Raw genomic sequence first — 17,647 nt, forward strand, 5'->3', positions numbered from 1 at the left:
GTTTTATTCCTCTAGAACTGAGAGGTTTTTATAGTTTGTGTTTTATATATATTTACCACCATGTGTTATGCTGACTCAAAAATCTCATTAATTTACATCTGTTAAATTTAAGTGGTAAAAACTAGCATATAGACAAGTGAATGACTAGACGAATCCAACTATGAATAATGGGGAACAAGCATGAATGAAAATTCCATTCTCCATTGATATATTTAAACCCATGATATGAATGACCTCCTGTAAGACGTTAGAAGCAGAGAATCAATAACTTATTTGGTGACTCACTGTTAATGCATTTTTAATGGTTACTGAGATGCATTTACTGACATGATAGTATCATTTTCTGTGTGTGCAATGTTCCAGAGTAAAAGATGAATCTTCTTCAAGCGATGAAGACCCTAGAGCTGCCAAACAAAACCTTGGGTCATTACAAACCAACTCGAGTCATCTCTCATTATTGTCTGGAATCAGTTACAAAAAAACCCTTCGACTCACTTCTGACCAGCTTGTGAGTTAGTTTTACATCCTTGTCCTGAAATGTCATTTCTAATACAACAAGAACAAAACTGTTATTCAGGCTTGTAAGGTTTAATTAGTTTTTACTTCTTGCATTGAATCCCATTTCTTACTATAATTTCAAAACAATTTTTTCCTTTCTCTTTTCAGTGTTACACATGAATGTTGTTCCTTTCAGTCCGTGTGTGTGAGAACCCACAGGTCTCTTCCCTCCCCTGCCCCTCCTTTCCTTTCCCTTCCACTCATTCATAGACAGACAGGCACAGTTTTACATAAATACAGTTCTTGGTTAGTAACTTCTGAAAGAGCTGCTTGTGAACCTACTATGAGGCCAGGCTATTAATTTCTCCTGAGCCAATTCTCTTCCTTTGTGGCAGAGGCATTTTGACTAATGGTGACAAAACTGTTACTGTTCTGTGTTCTGCACATTCCAATTTGATTTGGAAAAATGGGCTACTTTAGAGAAATGCTTTTTGTCGTCTTTCTTATCTACAGCCAATTAATTTTCAGAAGGAAACCTATACGAGTAGTACAGCATTATGCAGCCTATTGCTCACTGCCTGAATAGTTTGCAAGAAATGTAGATTTTTTCCCACGAGACAGATGGAATGTGTTTGTACTTTCCTGTATCAGACAGAAAGTAAGCATTATACAAACACACTGATACTTGTCTTGCAGAAATTAGCAGAACCCAGTACTACTCTTAAGTTGAGTGGGTGAGACTCATCGGTTGCCTATCAGTTCTTCTGTATTCACACCTCCCTTTCACTTTTTAACTCATTGAACAATTGCAATGAAATATAACTAAGAACACTTAAAGTATGAAACTCCTGCAGATTTCGTGACAGTGAATGAGCCCACAAAAAGAATCAAATCAGTTGTCTTACACCCAGTGAGTCCCTAAGTGGACAGGAAGGGCAGCAGGGTGGGAAAGTTAAGGAAATTTGGTGGAGACTGAATAGCTCATATGGTAAGAAAGGTGGGTTATTATAGGCTAGAGATGTAGTGCCTTGGAACACAAATCCTCATGTAAGCACTCTGTCATTTTCACTGTTCATGGCACTTCTTGTTACTCACACTTCTCCCTCCATATATTTCTTCACCACAGTATGGAAAAAAAATCCCTGTAGATTTGTATGAGAACCTTTCAGGATATTTTTTTCATATCCCTTACTGTGAAACAATTTATTTTTTGTTTCATTCTACTCTCTAAATCAGTGCCTCATGTACATCACACAAAGCAAACCTCTGCTAACATTACCTAGAAAATAGCTTTGCTGAAAGCAATAAGGTTCAGTGTGACCAAGGCAATGATCATCTGTGGCTCTGTTTGCACTGTGTCCATTTCACATGCTCAGTTTGTTGATTATCTTGGTGATAATGTCTTGCAGAAAAGCTTGAAGCTCAAGAATGGCCCCAATGATGTGACCTTTAGTGTTACAACACAATATCAAGGCACTTGCCGCTGTGAAGGCACCATTTACCTATGGAATTGGGATGATAAAGTTATTATTTCTGACATTGATGGAACAATTACACGGTGAGTTCAGGGAGAGACTTTTATCTGCTTCTGTCCTTTGGACTAAAGCTAAAAGAGTAATTAACGGGAAATTTCAAGGCAACAAATTGTTACATTCTAGTGTTTTGTGGAGTCTGTGTGTGTGTTTTTAACCTTGCTTTAAAATACTGCAAGAATCATTGGCTAGATTCACTATTTCATAAAGAGGTATGCTACATGTGCTCATTATTTGTTACTTACTATTGTTTTATGATAGTATTTACTGTAGTATTGCAGGACCTTTCACTTTTTGCTGTGTCACATTTGTGAAGTACTATAGATTCAGTTAAAAAGAAGAAACACCTGCATTCTGTTTTAAAAGGCATTACTGGGGCATTACAGTGAGGGGCATTTTTATCTAGTAGACAAGACCGTAGATTTCTTTCAAAGCAAACTTACCTATGTATAATTAGTCTTGGATTATTGTTATTATTTTTTTTTAATCTGGGATGAATTAAAATACTTGATTTGAACTGAAATATCTTTTTTTTTTCCTTGTGATTAATCAGTTGTAGGACAAAATGCTTTTTTGGTGCCAACACACATTAGTATCCCTTCCTTTCTGTTTTCTTAAGTGTCAATGAACTGAATGGGATCTACTTTTGTCTCTGTTATTGAGCTAACTGGACAGTAATTGAATCTCTTCACCATACAATACTATTGCAAATCCATCCTAAGCCACTGCCCAGTCTTTCTCTCTTAAGATTGCAATTTCCCAACACTACCTTATAGGTCGATTTGGTTTATTTAGAAAACATGCAATGTAAACCTCAAAAAGTATGCTTAATATCTTCTTGGCTACTCGGTAGGTCTGACTGGTAGCCTATGTTCTGTAACTTCCATGCAAGTTCATTAGCTTGTCCACACATCCTGGGGCACAAGACTGATTAAAACAACATAGACATATCAATCTGTCTTGAAAGAAAAGGGAATAAAATCATCCTCTTCTAATTGCAGTTGGTACCTTGCAAAAAGCCAAATTAATTAGGGGGGACTTTTATTAGCCATATCTGTTATTATTTAAAAACAGTAAGCTTTTGTTGTTGGTGATGTTGTTTTTTGTTTTGTTTTATTTTTTTTTCCATTTCAATTACATTATTTTTTTTCTTTATTCAGGTCAGATACTTTAGGTCATATTTTGCCTACTCTTGGCAAAGACTGGACACACCAAGGGATTGCAAAGTTGTACCATAAAGTGAGCCAGTGAGTATTCAGTAAATCTGTTCATACATCTGTGGCTTGCATGTGTTTATGCATTTGATTCATTTGCATCTAAAAATTAAAATCTCTCTAGACTGTTAACCTTGGAGTTTAAGAGAAATCTCATCTGAAGCAATGAGATACTACGATGCTTACACAGTATAAACATCTGCTATGCAATATCACAAAGCAGGCTTTTCTCTGGGTATCAAGAGCAAAAGCCCCCTGCCAATGAGTAGTGATTGCTCTCTTAACCGTTCCAAACAGATAACATTGCAGTTCCAAAAACTTGAGTCATTTGAATGAGTTGTATAGCTGCACTAAGTGGAACTTCTTGCAAATTGGGAGTTGAAACACCATTAGCTTATAAGATATTCATATACCTTCCCATCTCTCCGTGTTGACAAGATTGCAAAATGCATAAGGACTGTGTGACAGAGGGTGGTCACTGTAGGTGGAGATCCTATTGCCAAACGTGACCTGCCTGGTAGTGTAGTTATGTGTCTAACCTAAACTAATTGTGTGTGTTTTTTGAAGTGGTGAGTAGAGAGACATAGGTGTGTCTTCATCTGTCATGCAGAGAAGAAACCTAAAACATACAGGATGAGTCAGTTTAGTGGAGTTTCTTCTCCTTCCGGTGAGCAGAAAGGGAATTAAAGAAACAATGTAGACTTGAGCTGTCTACACATTAGACTTTTAGTCAGTCAAGGGAAATATCAGCCTTAAAGCACGGCACAACATCTCGAGTGGATGTAGTCCCTTTTCAGATACTCATTGCTTTATATATATATATATATATATATATGTATATGAATAGTTTAAATAATGATGAGCTTTAAAGATGGTGATGGTAGTCTTTGTGCCTGGTTATATAATTTTTAATTTTTATTTCCTATGTATATATTTGCTCTTAATCCATTATTAAGTTGCACATTTAACAGGAAGGAACAGTCTTAAAATATTTTTGTGTCATTAGTTAATTTTGATTGTAGGTCATAAGTAGACATTGCTTAAAGTGTAATTTAAAGGCATTGAAAGTCAACGAGACCTGCTGTGAAGAGTCTGAGGAACTGGCTCTTAACCTGGCAACATGTTTGAGCTGCAATAGCACAGCTCAGTAGCTAAAATACACTTGTGCATGTTGGTCCACAGGAATAAATGTCTTCTCTGCTACTGTTACTGCTACTGATGGAAGGACCTGAACTCATCATAATCTCTTGTTGCTTGTACGCTCAGATACCTGAGATGTAACGATGTTTTGAAATACCTGTTTTTCTTTATTGACTGTTGAAGAGATGTTGGGTAATAGCAGATCAGTGGAACTTTATCTCAGTTAACGTCATTAACATGGTGAAAATCCTAGTATGACCAGTTTTGTCAATAGCAATTGAGAAAAAAGGAAGTTAAGAGTAAAATTAATTGATATCTAAATGGGATCAGATGAAATACCTGTTATATTTTGATAACTGTTCATATATATGTTCATGAATTCAGATTTTTAGCTTCAACAAAAAGGTCTAATGATTGTTGTCTGTTCAAGTTGACATTTCTACTTTATGCAGGAAAAAAAATCTTGTATAAAATTCAGTTGTTCTTATATATTCAACCTACCACAATTGTTTGGAGAGCCTCTGGTACACATGACCACTGTCCTCATAGTTAATATGATTTGTTCTGTGCACTGGGGTTATAGTAAGGCTTGTTTATTGCTTCTTATTTTACATGGGTAATGAATTATAAATTATGGATGATGGAATCTAAATTATGCCAGAGACATTGGTCAATGCTTTTATTCTGTATAGGCATACAAAATTACAGAAAAGACAGGGCAGCCTGTGAATTCATGTGCTGAACAGTATTTGGTTTCTGTGTATAACTTCAGCATTACCTTTGGTGAAAACGTTAATTTTTTATTTTTTATTTTAATTGCGCTTGTTATTTCTATGCCTGCCAGCACTGTCTATTGTTAGGGCTTTGGTGATCAAAAGCATTAGGGAAAAATGGATTCGAGTCATGTTGCTTTTCAAATTACCGAGTTAATTATGTAGCAGCTACATTTTACAGCTGAACACTACAGAAATGTTCAATAGTTAGATTTAATGACCATGCATGCACTGAATACAGTATTTATTTCAAAAATAGTTTCTTTGTAGGACTTGCAAAAGAAAATGCTATTAGGTTGAACTATGCCTGTTAAGTTGCACTAATGTCATTGGACTCTGTTCCATCATGACAGAACCAAGGATAGTTAGTGACTTCGTCTGAAACTTTTATTCCAGTATCAAGACAAGAAAGTGTCAAGATTGCTTCTCACACTATGGTTTGCAGTTTTAATTTGCTCAGAGTTGAAACTGCATGTTGCTGCTGCACACATGCATGCAGACCAATCTTTTCTTCCCCTATCATCTTCACCCCTCTCCAAAGGGGCCCAAAAGGCAGGAGTGTAGCATTGTTAATTTAGCAAAGGTTAATATGCTGTTGTCTGCTTTATGCCAAGTGTTTTCCTCTTGGCAGATATCATTTCAGTTAATTCTAAGGTCTATGGTTTTAGTGTGCAGGGGTGGATAACAAACTGTATGAAGTCATGAAAAGACCAGGAATAAACGAACCCTCTCTAGGTGTAAATCATAAACTGTAGTAGAGCCAGACAGAATTTAGTTATCCAGCATTCTGAAATAAACATTTTTATTCATTTTAAATAAGTGTAGGTTAAACATGTCTGTTTTAACCATTATGATTGATTTGTGCAAAAACAAACTCATAGAATTATTAATGTCAAAACACCTGCTTTATTTTTTTTTACAGTAATTTCTCCTTTCATTTCTGTTCACAGAAATGGATATAAATTTTTGTATTGTTCAGCACGCGCTATTGGGATGGCGGGCATGACCAGAGGATACTTGCACTGGGTCAATGAACGGGGAACTGTGCTGCCTCAAGGGCCAGTGCTGCTGAGTCCGAGCAGCTTATTCTCAGCTTTGCACAGGTACTGCAATATCACCTTTATGCTGAAAGAAACTTGGAGGCTGAACTCTCAGCTTTTTTTTTTTTTCCTATTCTATGGGAGCACTTTAAATCATTCGTAACGATTTTTCTTGAACGTGAAAATGAAACGAATATTTTATAGTCCAACTGCATTGTGATACTCTGTGGGGATAATGTTGTCCTTTCTAGGTGTTGATTTGTAACAAGTGAATCCTAATAGCACAGATCATGAATATTGTACCTTCTTCCTAATTCAGTGAGGCATGTCAAGTGATTACTGAAAATATTTTAAGATGTTAAAAGCTGCTGTGACAGAATTTCATTAGAATTTTTAATGGTAGGTTGTTCAGATGCTCTTCTGATTGAGTGACATGCAGGCTGTCTTACCAGTCATGTTCTAAATATAAGAGAACGTAGAGGCTTACAGTGTTCTTCTCAGACTGATTAAATAATAGATGGAGTGAAAGGGTAGCTACTGTCATCTTACGTTTTCCACATCTAGCGATATATTAGAAGTGATACTCTTTTTGATATGTTTTTTAGACTAAAGAACGCCCGTTCTTCAGTATCCAATGTCTTAACTTCTGTTTTCTGTAGGCAAGAAATGACTTCATTGTTATCCATGGATTTATTAGTTGTGGCTTTAAGGGCTCTGAGATCAGGTGTATATGGAACTGGGGGAAAATGGTTGTCTTCTTCTTTTGCACATCCTCAAACTTTAATTTATATGTGGAGTTGCTATTCTGAAGGGCCGTATTATACTGCTTTGAAGCCTCTGTGCTACTTGCATCTTCCTTGGCATATGTGTTGGTGCTAGGATGTGGGATTCTGAGCTTCTTCAGTGCTTTTGTGTCATGCTGGTGTCTTCCTCTGTTATGGGAACTCCAGACTTTGCCACCTGTTCAGCATCCTTGCCAAGAGAAGCTGTTGTGAAAGGGCTCTTGCCCAGAGATGAGACAACTCCACTATTCATTAATGAATTCTGTATTCAGTAGGGAGCAACTGAAGAGAAATGGAAGATTTCTTTATTCCTTAACTTCTGCTAATTAGCAGTGATGGATGACCCTGACTGTAGAAGGATCTTAACAGGCTGAGGTCCTTTCAGCACATATGTTAATTGTAATCCTTTAATTTAAAAGGAGAAAAAAAAAAAGGTGGAAAAAAAAAACACCATACACAGTGAGAGCTAATATAATCTATGAATCATTCTGCAGTTCTCAGGAAGTGGTTTACTTAATAACAATTTATGTCTTAAGATTTTATTTAGCCACTGCTCCCTGTAATCAACCATCTTTGCTTAGTAACCATCTTTATCACTTAGGCTTCAATAGAAGTCCCCTTGTTTCAGAGGATTTATTTATTGTGCCCATTATGTAAGCTTGGGAATGTTATTTCGTCTTCATGGGCCTTCTGATTTCCAAATGAAGATTTATTGGAAAAAGGTGGGGGCCTGATAGGAATATCCAGCTAGGTAAAAGTGTTGAATAAAGAAAGTAAATAGGTTTATGCTATATTTCTTGTGTACTTATTCAGGTTCTGTGTCCTCTCACCTTTTTATTTTATTTTATTTTTATATCATTTCAGGGAAGTGATAGAAAAGAAGCCAGAAAAATTCAAAGTTCAGTGTCTTACAGACATAAAAAATTTGTTTTATCCTAACACAGAACCCTTTTATGCTGCTTTTGGAAACAGACCTGCTGTAAGTAATCGCTGAAATTTATGTCTTTTACAGAGAACAGAAAGGTTGCTGTTATTTCATGATTCTGTTACATTAGAACCTAGAAGCTTTAAATAGGACTTAAGAATATTTGATTAGGCCTCATACAAAGGATAATATAAAGATTCTTCCAGAAAGATCTCACCATGTAGGATGCAGAGGTAGAAGAGAAACAAAGTAACTACATTACATCTGCATAAGTTAGCATAATAAGAAATACTGATTGAAATCCTAACTACATAAAAGATCTTTAAACTTGTGTGAAAACACTGATCCCATTTTAGTGATCCTGTTTTATCCCATACTGATACAGCGCCGATGAGTTACTTCTGGACAGACACAAAATCCTTCAGATGAGTATCAGTGGGACTTCAAATCCTAAGTACATCCAGAAGGATTTGGATGTCCCACTAAAATTGAACATTTAACTTTGAAGTCCTTGATACTGAGAGGAAAAGTGAGGTCTCTCTCACCCATTTGAAGACTACAGAATTGGGCTATAGGCTTTTCTTACTCTCTTTTAGTCCCAAAGGACATATACTTGTATGCATCCACAAAAGGCAACAGTCTCAGACATGCTGAGACCTGAGGAGCATGGAATAGATCCCAGCTGTAGCTGCTTGGAACTGTAAGACCTTAGACATGTCCACTGGCAAAAACATTGATAGCCTGAGGAAATCACCAGTATAAATATGGACACTAGCTATTGCCAGTGTGAAAGTGAACATTTGGAGACTGAGCATATTTAGATGCCTAAATGTTGGACAGAAGTGCCTGGCAAGATATTTTGGCTCTGAAACTGTGGATGTTGTAGCTACATTTGGGAGAAATCAGCATGTCTTTCTGTTGGAATTTGTTTCTACAATTATCTCACATTTTTCTTAGAGTTGTTGATATTTATGAGCAGTGACAACTCTTTCAGCTTCATCTTTTAGCAAGTTACATAATTTAAAACCATTATTAGTGAGGACAGGAGGACCTCACTGTCCAATTGCTTTATCTGGTTGTTATGTCATACACAGATTAATTTTGACTATCAAGATACCTTTAGACATATGATTTTAAAACATCTTTGTAGCTACTTCTGTGATTTTGTATTACGGATAAAGCCTACCTCTAGTTTCATTTTTGTTGTTGTTGAATGTCAGGGAAATAAAACCATTATTTTCATACTCCTTTGATTGCTATTGGAGTGCAGTCTTCAGATGTAAAATATGCTACTGGCCTTGTGAACATCAGGATGATAGCTTTCTCAATTTTATGTGCTGCTTTTTTTTGTTTTGCTTTTGCTTTTTGTTTTCTCCCCTCAAAATTAAGTGAAATTTCAATACTTACGCACCTGTACAACATAAAAATTGAAATAATTTTCATATGTTCATTAACCTTTCAGTCTTTTACCACTTGAATTTTTAAAACTATACCCAATGATTTACATTAGTAAAATGGAAGCTTGGTCTCATCTTTTGGGGGTTATTTTTATCTTTGCTTTTGTCAAATGTTTTTTGTCAAACACTTTTTTTCAGACCGGAACAAAACTTGTTCGTTGCTTGCGTTAACAGTTTGAATTTCTTAAAAGGTATTCTCAACCATTACTTCTAGGTGAATGCCATAAAATAATTCCTAGAGTTGTAGCTGCATTACTACCTGGGGCTCACTGCTGCACTTACAGTGTTTATACCTTACTTTCCTCTCTCTTTCCCTTTCATCAATACATAGTCAATATATGGACATTGCACAAATCCAAACTCAGCAGCTAAGAGATTTTTCCAGGGGTTTTAATGTAAGCAGAATTGTTACAGCTTTTCGTAATCTTGTTCTTACAAACTAATCACTATTTTCTAGCAGTTATGTTTTAACCCCAGTACGTTGTTGCAAGATATTCAGTACAATACACTCAGGAAATGAAATATTATCTGAAGAATGAAAGCGCAAATACTTTTACTCCCAAATAACATTACTTTTTTATATTTAATTTTATTTTTTGTGTCAAGGGAAGTAACTGGAGAAAAAAAGCAAAACAAAACATGATTTTGATCAATAGTTTAATTTACAGTGACAAACTCCACACCTGCAAATGATCTGTTTCACGAGCCTTTCATTAGTCTCAGTTCAAGTTTTCAACATATTTCAGGTTGAGAAATTCATAGAATTTCAGGTGCACAATAACTAGGTAAATTTAGTACCAATACTGTGTAAGTATGTTTTTCTGTGTAGTAGATTTCAGCAAGAAGAGACATGACTGTGCAAAGGCAGAATCATAATTCTTTTTTTTTTTTTTTCTTTTTTTCTTTTCTATTTAGGATGTTTATTCATACAAGCAAGTGGGGGTTTCTTTAAACCGCATATTTACAGTTAACCCCAAAGGAGAACTTATACAAGAACATGCAAAGACAAACATCTCATCGTAAGTAATCTTATCCCTAAAACCTTACAGGCTAAATAATTTCCTTTTATAACTTATAACTTGTGTCCAAATATAGGTTTCATTTTACTAATGAAAGATTCCTTAGAATATTCCACACAAAATATAAAACATGTAAAATACAATACAGACTTTCTACTTTCCTTCAGTTAAACTGATAAAGACATTATTTAGTATTTAGTTCAATATACTCCATTTACTTTAATCATGTAAAAGAATTATAAGTGTGCAATTGAGTCTGTATAGAAATGAGATTAACTGGTTTCCTGAAGCCATCTGCCTTTTCAAAATTTCTATTTCCTGGAGCTGCCATCTAGAAGAGCCAGGAACAAATTTGAAGACAGGGCTGAGGGCTTCCATCAAGATTCTTAGGCACTGTAGCACCACATAATGAAGGGAGACAGCCTTTAGTGATGTTAAGACTGCACTTAATGGAAAGGGTGCCAAGGGGAGTGTATAAAATATGAATTATCAGTTGAGCAGGGAGCTGCTCGAACCAAACTGAACAGCAATGGAGAAACAAAATTTGGGGCTTGAATATTTTAACAGGTGATTTGGGAAGAAAATGGCATCTGTTTCTTTCTAGGTAGTCCGTTTGCTTAGAATGAACAGATTTCTTATCTGAACTGTGAATGCTACCTGGAAGCTAGGCACCAAAATCGAGTTGAATTTTTACAATTTCAAGGATGATAACTTGTTCATGTAAGAGTAGCCATGCCTTGGTGACTGGAGACTTATTTAAAAAAAAAAATCAAAGTAAGAAGATCTTTTTATTTATTTTTCAGTTATGTCAGACTATGTGAAGTGGTAGATCACATTTTCCCTTTGCTGAAAAGAAGCCATTCTTCAGACTTTCCTTGTTCTGATACCTACAGTCAGTTCACCTACTGGAGAGAACCTCTACCACCTTTTGAAACTCAGGATGTACATCCAGCCTCATCTTAACTGCATCTCCGAACTGTCAGCCTCGGATCAAAGAATGAGTTAGCTTGTATTACAAGGACTTCACTTGGCTTTTGCTGTTGGCAGTTCAGCTGGAATCTGTGATGTGAGCATTGTATTCCTTTGCTGTGAGCAAACTTAGAAATGCTTCTTCATACTTAGTCACGTTTCCAGATGACAAGAGTGAGTCGTACTAGGAATGGGAATTACATTCCTAATGTTCCTTCATCCAGCAACTCAAATCGTGCCATGCAGTTTCATTGCTTAAAGACAAATAAAAGTGCAGTGATGACAGAGTTGCAGTTAAACACATCATAAGGTCATGAAGTGGTTCTGTATCTTTCTTGTATTACTGAAGTTGTCTTTCATCTCAGAAACCCCTGCAAGTTAGGGAGCTGAAGGTGCTCACCATTCCTGACATCATTTTGTGATACACGTTGCAGCTCATATGTCAAAATTCCATCCTCTGAAAGAGCGAATGATTGAGTAGGGTGGTTGGACCAGATGACCTCCAGTGGTGCCTTCCAACCTTAACCATTCTCTGATTCCTCTTTCCTCCTTGCTTGACCATCTGATGTTTGTTTCACAGTTCATTACTGGTCTAGGTCCTCAGCTGTTGTAAATTGGTGTAGCCATTGAAGACGATGGAGTGTGTTGATTTATTTCAACCTGTTGTTTTGACTTTCTAATGCTTTTTTTTGTGTTTGGAAATAAATGATGTGCAATGTAAATGGAAGTAAATTAAATTAGATGGCCAGATTCTGCCAGTCTTCTTCAAGTTGAGGAGTACCATGTTTCAGAACAGTTATTTGGGTTAAGATACGTGTGAAAGTGGAAGATACAGGCTGCTGTGTGTAGTGCCCATCTTACTGAAGTCAATGGTTTGACTGGTGATTTTTCAGTAAAAACATCTTATGAAGCAGATATGCTGAGTTTCAATATCATTGCTGAGCCAAGAAAACTGAAGATTTTGTCGAAATTGAATAGTTTTATTTAAAATGTTATTTTTGGCTTAAGTGCGAACTTTGCTGGTGAGTGATGCATCTCAGGTTTTTACTGAATGGATTTTTTTTGTTTGTATTTTTTTTGTATCATAAAGTACAGATGCTTTTAGTGCGATTTACTGTGCTCCAAGAAAACAAAATCTTTCATCTTTTTTTCCCTCTCATTTGTTCAGACACAAGCTGTAGATACTGTTTTTGCTACTTGCTCTCAAATGCCTTAAGATTTAACTGTGCATCATAGAAGCAATACTGCAGATCAGTTGATGATACTTTCCAAATGATCTGCCTTTACACAATGTGGTACTTTTAAGTGTATGCATCAGATGGCCAAATAATCCTCAATGAGCTGGTAGCTAAGAAGGTGATTTTTTTCCCCTCATTTTAAAATGCATTTAAAAGTTGAATTATTCTCTGAAACATTGAAAACGGCATCATGGGATTCCATGTATATAGTATTTCAGTATGGTTAAAACAGTGGTTCATAAGCTGTGATCTCTGCCAACTTGTGATCTGTGAGGCTATGATGCATGTTTTGCATCTGCTTCACAGTGTTTTCTGTTTAATAATAGGAAGGCAGAGTGGTCCAGGAGAAATTTTAAGATGTGATTGTGGTGGATTAGCACCCAAAGGTTTGGGAACAGCTGCTCTGCATCACATTTGTTCTGTTTCAACAAATTCTGGTTTTGCATCTCAAAAGAGTGGTAACAACATAGGTGGGATGGTAATTCTATAATAGGGATTTTTAACTTCTTGTGCTGCAGACTTTATCTGAGATGTCAGGGGGCCAATTTATGATTTCCCTGTGCCTTCAATAGTAATTAATAAGTGCAATCCTTTATACAACTGCAGTGTGCATAGCTGCAATGTGCAGTGGTGAGCCCTTCCTAAGTCTTCCTTTTCATATGAACATTGCGGGTTCAGGCAAGGTGCACATCCATTTCAGAGATACTGGAATTAGTAGACAAACAAAAAGAGGATGCAATGTGTATCCAATGCCCCAGACTGATGATGCTGTCTTCAAAGTTTAAAGAAGCTGCAAATATCTTTTTACTGTCAGAAAATACGTACCACATTTCTTAAATCTGTCAGACAATCAGTGAGGATCTCAGGTTGCCAAACCGAGATGGTTGCATCTCTAAATATAGCCACACTTTAAGTATCCATTTATACTTGTAGCTAATGATTGAATTAATGGATGAATGTACCAACTGAATTCTGTGTTATTCAGTTTTTGTAAAGGTCTGCTTCAGTCCATTATGCAAATTAAAACCAAATCAGCCCTTCTCTTCAGTTAGAGGCCATCAGGTTTTTTATTCTTCACAGTAATTGAGAGTGGCTTTCCTAAGGTACCGCATGCAGTAGCTTTCACCAGGAAAAGAAAGGTCCCAGAGACTTCTCCACAATTGAAGTCTAAAGCCTGTGTGTATTTGTTTATGACTTAATAAATAGCCTGTCCAGGGCTGTTACTGCCATTAGTATTTCAACCCAAATGATAGTGTGAATGAGTGGTCCTTTTAATTCCATCAGATTTGTAAGAGCAGTGCCACACTGGTGCAGGCAACCCTGAGCTGCTGTGGAATCCCCATCCTGGAGTTTTCCAAGACTTGGTTAAACAGAGCTCTGGCTGACTTGGCTCTCATGTTGTCTGCTATCTTCTGCAAGCATGAAGTTGGACTAGCTGACCTCCAGGGGTCCCTTCTGACCAACATTGCTATGATTGTGAAGTTAACGCCGTGCTTCTGACGTACGGTATAACTAACCCTTTGTGTCTGAAAGTTTAAATATAGCTGGAAAGTGAGACAAATGTGTGTTTATATAACTCATGTTTATCAAACCTGCTCACAGAAAAGACGGTTAAGAAAATCCAATGCTAGAAACATTGCCATACTTTTAAAGGGAGTTTAAGATACTTTGTTGTGGTAGCTGAGCAATTTTATGCATAATGCTTACACTGCTGTGTTAATTCCTAACGAAGAAAAAAAGGACGGTTTAACAAATTCCTACTCTTTCTGTGAAAGAAAAAAACAAACTTTCTCAACTTTCCTTTCAGTGTAATGCTGGTTTCTGTTACAGAAAGAATATTTGGCTAGCATAAATATGCAGAGACATTAAATCACTGTATATTCTATTTATATCGTACACATAAACTAGAATATGCAGCAGCGAGGAGTGACTGATGTTTATTTTCATGAAGCTGATGACCATACCCCTCCAGCTGTGTTGTGTGAGGGACAGAATACCATGATTGTTGCATTAGTTGTGTTACAGATAAAATGTTACTGCTGTAATATAGGGAGGGAGGAGAAAGAGTATTGGGTATTTTTATTTGTAGATATGGATTATTATTTCAAAGACTATTTATATACAGTATTTACTCTGTATATGTATGTGCTACTGGAATGATGAAAATCATTTTAACACCTCATTTTGATCTGCTGAATGCAACGACGATAGAACTATATATTGTAATAAAGGCAAATGTAAATTTCTTCTGACTTTTCTATTTTTGTGTATGCTTTGATTTCGGCAGAGTGCTTTTTCAGAACTGTTGGAGCTCTGAAGTGTGGAATTTGTACATATCCTCTCAGTTGCTTATCTCTTACTGGGGCTATCCAGTGTAACTTCCAGCACTTGCAAATTTTTTGCTGTATTGGAGTGTTTGATCCAGAGCCTTTTCACGTGCAAGGAGTCAGGGAGTCAGGGTCAGGTTTTGGGCTCTCACTGTGCTGGGGTTTGAGGACAGCACCTGGGAGCCAAGAGTAACCAGATGGGAATTGGAGCAGCAGGACCAGTCAGGAATCTTACCATACCCCAGATTTTTTCCCGTTTTCCCTTTGTCTAATTCTTGGAGTGATCTGGAAAAGTAGCTATCTGATTTGAATGGGATTGTTGTTATTCACAGTAACGAGACCAGATATTCTCTCTCATAGTTTCCCTTCCAACTGTTCCCCCTCCTTAACCCCCCCCCCGCAACCCCACACACTTTTTTTTCCTTCTTTGACATTGGCCATTCAGCTGGCAAGAAGCAAATAACATTTCCTCATGTCTGTGAGAATACAGAACTGCTTTTTGCTCCCTCTGCCAGGTTTGCTAAGCAAACTAACTGCAGCCGTAGCGATACTGCCGGGCTGGTGTTGGTATGAAAACAAAGATGTTTGGGGTTGATAAGGCTCTACAGCAGCTAAAGGTCTGTGTTAAAAATACAAGAGCAGCCGTATTTGGGCAGCCTACAGTCACTGCTTCTTCAATCTTCCCTATTTTCTGTATGTCTCTGGCTTGTATAAACATTTACACTAGAGCTCTGGAGACAGGCTTTGAAATGAAGGTGCTTTTTTAATTAAAAGTCAGAGAAATGATGCTTTTGCCTCTGCAAACCAAACTTTATAAGGACATATTCATTGCTCCTGGAACATCTCATTAACACAGAAAAGTCAGGGGAACAAACCTCCTGAGGAGTGAAGACTGTTATTTTTTGATGCTGTGGAGAAGGTAGGGAACGCTACCCAGAATACCGCGTTAATTGTTTCCTTTCAAATAAATAGTCTTCATTTGCATTGCAGATGCCATCAAGTACATCAGAACAGATTATTGCAGGAGGCAGAAGACTGTTAGTGCCAAGAACCTGAAAAATGTAACTTTCAACTCATCTCTGAATATGCAAAAAAAGTGAAGCCCGGGGGTAATTTTATTTATTTCATTTTATTGCATAAATACTTGTGAAGGGAGTACACTCGCAGTGCCATCACCAAAGGTGGTCCTAACCCTTCTGCTTGGAGTAAAATCCAGCAACTCATTTCTTTCTGTAGCATGACTGAGCGATGCAAGGAGAGGAGTAGTTGTAAATGAGAGACAAGAGGCTGGCTGTAGTGAAAACCCAGCCGTGGTACAAAGAGATTAGGTGCTGGATGTTTTTAGGAGGGAGGTCCTAATCAAGACCTTTCTAGCCACTGGAATGTGAGGGTGAGAAATAAAGACGAAATGAGAAACAAGTTTTCTTCTAGGAGGCACTAGAGAAAGGGAACAAAACCAGGGTAAGTGGCCAAAAAGCAGCTTCTTAACTCCATGCCCATGTTGAACCTAGGTGTCAAGTGTTGAGCTCCCTGCCTCTTGACCAAAATCCAAGTGATAAGATGAGTGGAAATGGCCTCAAGTTGCACCAGGGGAGATTTAGGTTGATTATTAGAAATTTCTTTACTGAGAGGGTTGTGTGGCACTGGGACAGGCTGCTCAGGGAAGTGGTTGAGTCACCATTCCTGGAGGTCTTCAAGAAATGTGTAGATGTAGAACTTAATAGCATGGTTTAGTGGTAGGCTTTAGGATAGAGGTTGGACTAGATGATCTTAGAGGTCTTTTCCAACCTGAAAGATTATGTGATTCTATTAAAATCCTATGTCTCTACATTGAACAGAAGGGGTGAAGGCCATTTTGGCTTCATTTGCCAAGCAGGAGAGAATAACATTCATCAAAAGGAAATCCCTGTTTAAGCACCTGAGGGCTACCACTAACAGCAAAAGAAAGCTGCAGTTACAGCTCTATTTTAAGCTTTGATAAGGACTAGGGCTGCTTTATATTTTCATGAAACTGGGGAACAAAGCTTTCACCTGCAGTATACATAGCATGCATCCTTTTTAATAAAGCTCACTTTGGAAAATCGACGCAGCCCATTTAAGCGTGTGCTTTAGTTGCAACTCCCTGCAATCAAATTTGTGCATATTCTTATCACTTTACTGGATTAAGTCAACTAATGCCAAGAAATCAAACTGGGTACTGGGGAGATACGGTTTCCAAGCTGAAGAATTGATCTCTCTTCTAATGGCTACTCTTGGACTGTTTTTTACCCTCTAGCACTGTCAGGTGTTCTGCCTGCTGCCAGCAATCTATTTATTGATACAGGAAATCCATTTTGCCTTGCCTTGCTTTTAATGAGTTTTGCAAGCAAGTGGCCCCTTCCTGTGACTCATTCTGTGTTTTCTGAGCGGGAGATTGTGGTTTTAAGTTTCACATTGGAAAGTAACCGCTGTGTCTGCTTTCCTTGTCTGCTGGAATCTCAACAAGAGGAATACATTTTGGAACAAAGAAATGTAAATGGAGCAGAAGAGTTCACATTTCTTTGTGAAATTGTATAAACATCCTTCTTTCCAGGGCAGTTAAAAAGACTAGTGCAAAATGAAAATAGGACATGTTTAAAAATAACAGCTTTATCTTAGAACATTGTTAATAACATAGACAAAAAAAAAAAAAAAAACACCCACATTTTCACTGATTTCTCCATATTTGCTGGCCCTCTGATTTATAATCAATAA

At 37.1% G+C, this 17,647-nt stretch overlaps 1 protein-coding gene across 11 annotated transcripts in view; it reads left to right on the top strand.

The window, feature by feature from the left end:
- The window catches only part of LPIN1 (lipin 1), a 76,600-nt gene extending 61,767 nt beyond the window's left edge, over positions 1-14,833 (top strand). For all 11 annotated transcript variants that reach the window (XM_038176802.2, XM_038176799.2, XM_005010582.6 and 8 more), the window contains 7 exons: positions 364-508; positions 1,908-2,056; positions 3,191-3,277; positions 6,108-6,260; positions 7,844-7,958; positions 10,277-10,380; positions 11,184-14,833. In XM_038176802.2, coding sequence (XP_038032730.1) covers positions 364-508; positions 1,908-2,056; positions 3,191-3,277; positions 6,108-6,260; positions 7,844-7,958; positions 10,277-10,380; positions 11,184-11,343 — 913 coding nt within the window. In that variant the 3' untranslated portion in view covers positions 11,344-14,833. The remainder of the gene's footprint in view (positions 1-363; positions 509-1,907; positions 2,057-3,190; positions 3,278-6,107; positions 6,261-7,843; positions 7,959-10,276; positions 10,381-11,183) is intronic.
- Positions 14,834-17,647: the final 2,814 nt, after the last annotated feature.

Source organism: Anas platyrhynchos, chromosome 3 (assembly GCF_047663525.1).
Source record: "Anas platyrhynchos isolate ZD024472 breed Pekin duck chromosome 3, IASCAAS_PekinDuck_T2T, whole genome shotgun sequence".
NCBI classification, from domain to species: Eukaryota; Metazoa; Chordata; class Aves; order Anseriformes; family Anatidae; genus Anas; species Anas platyrhynchos.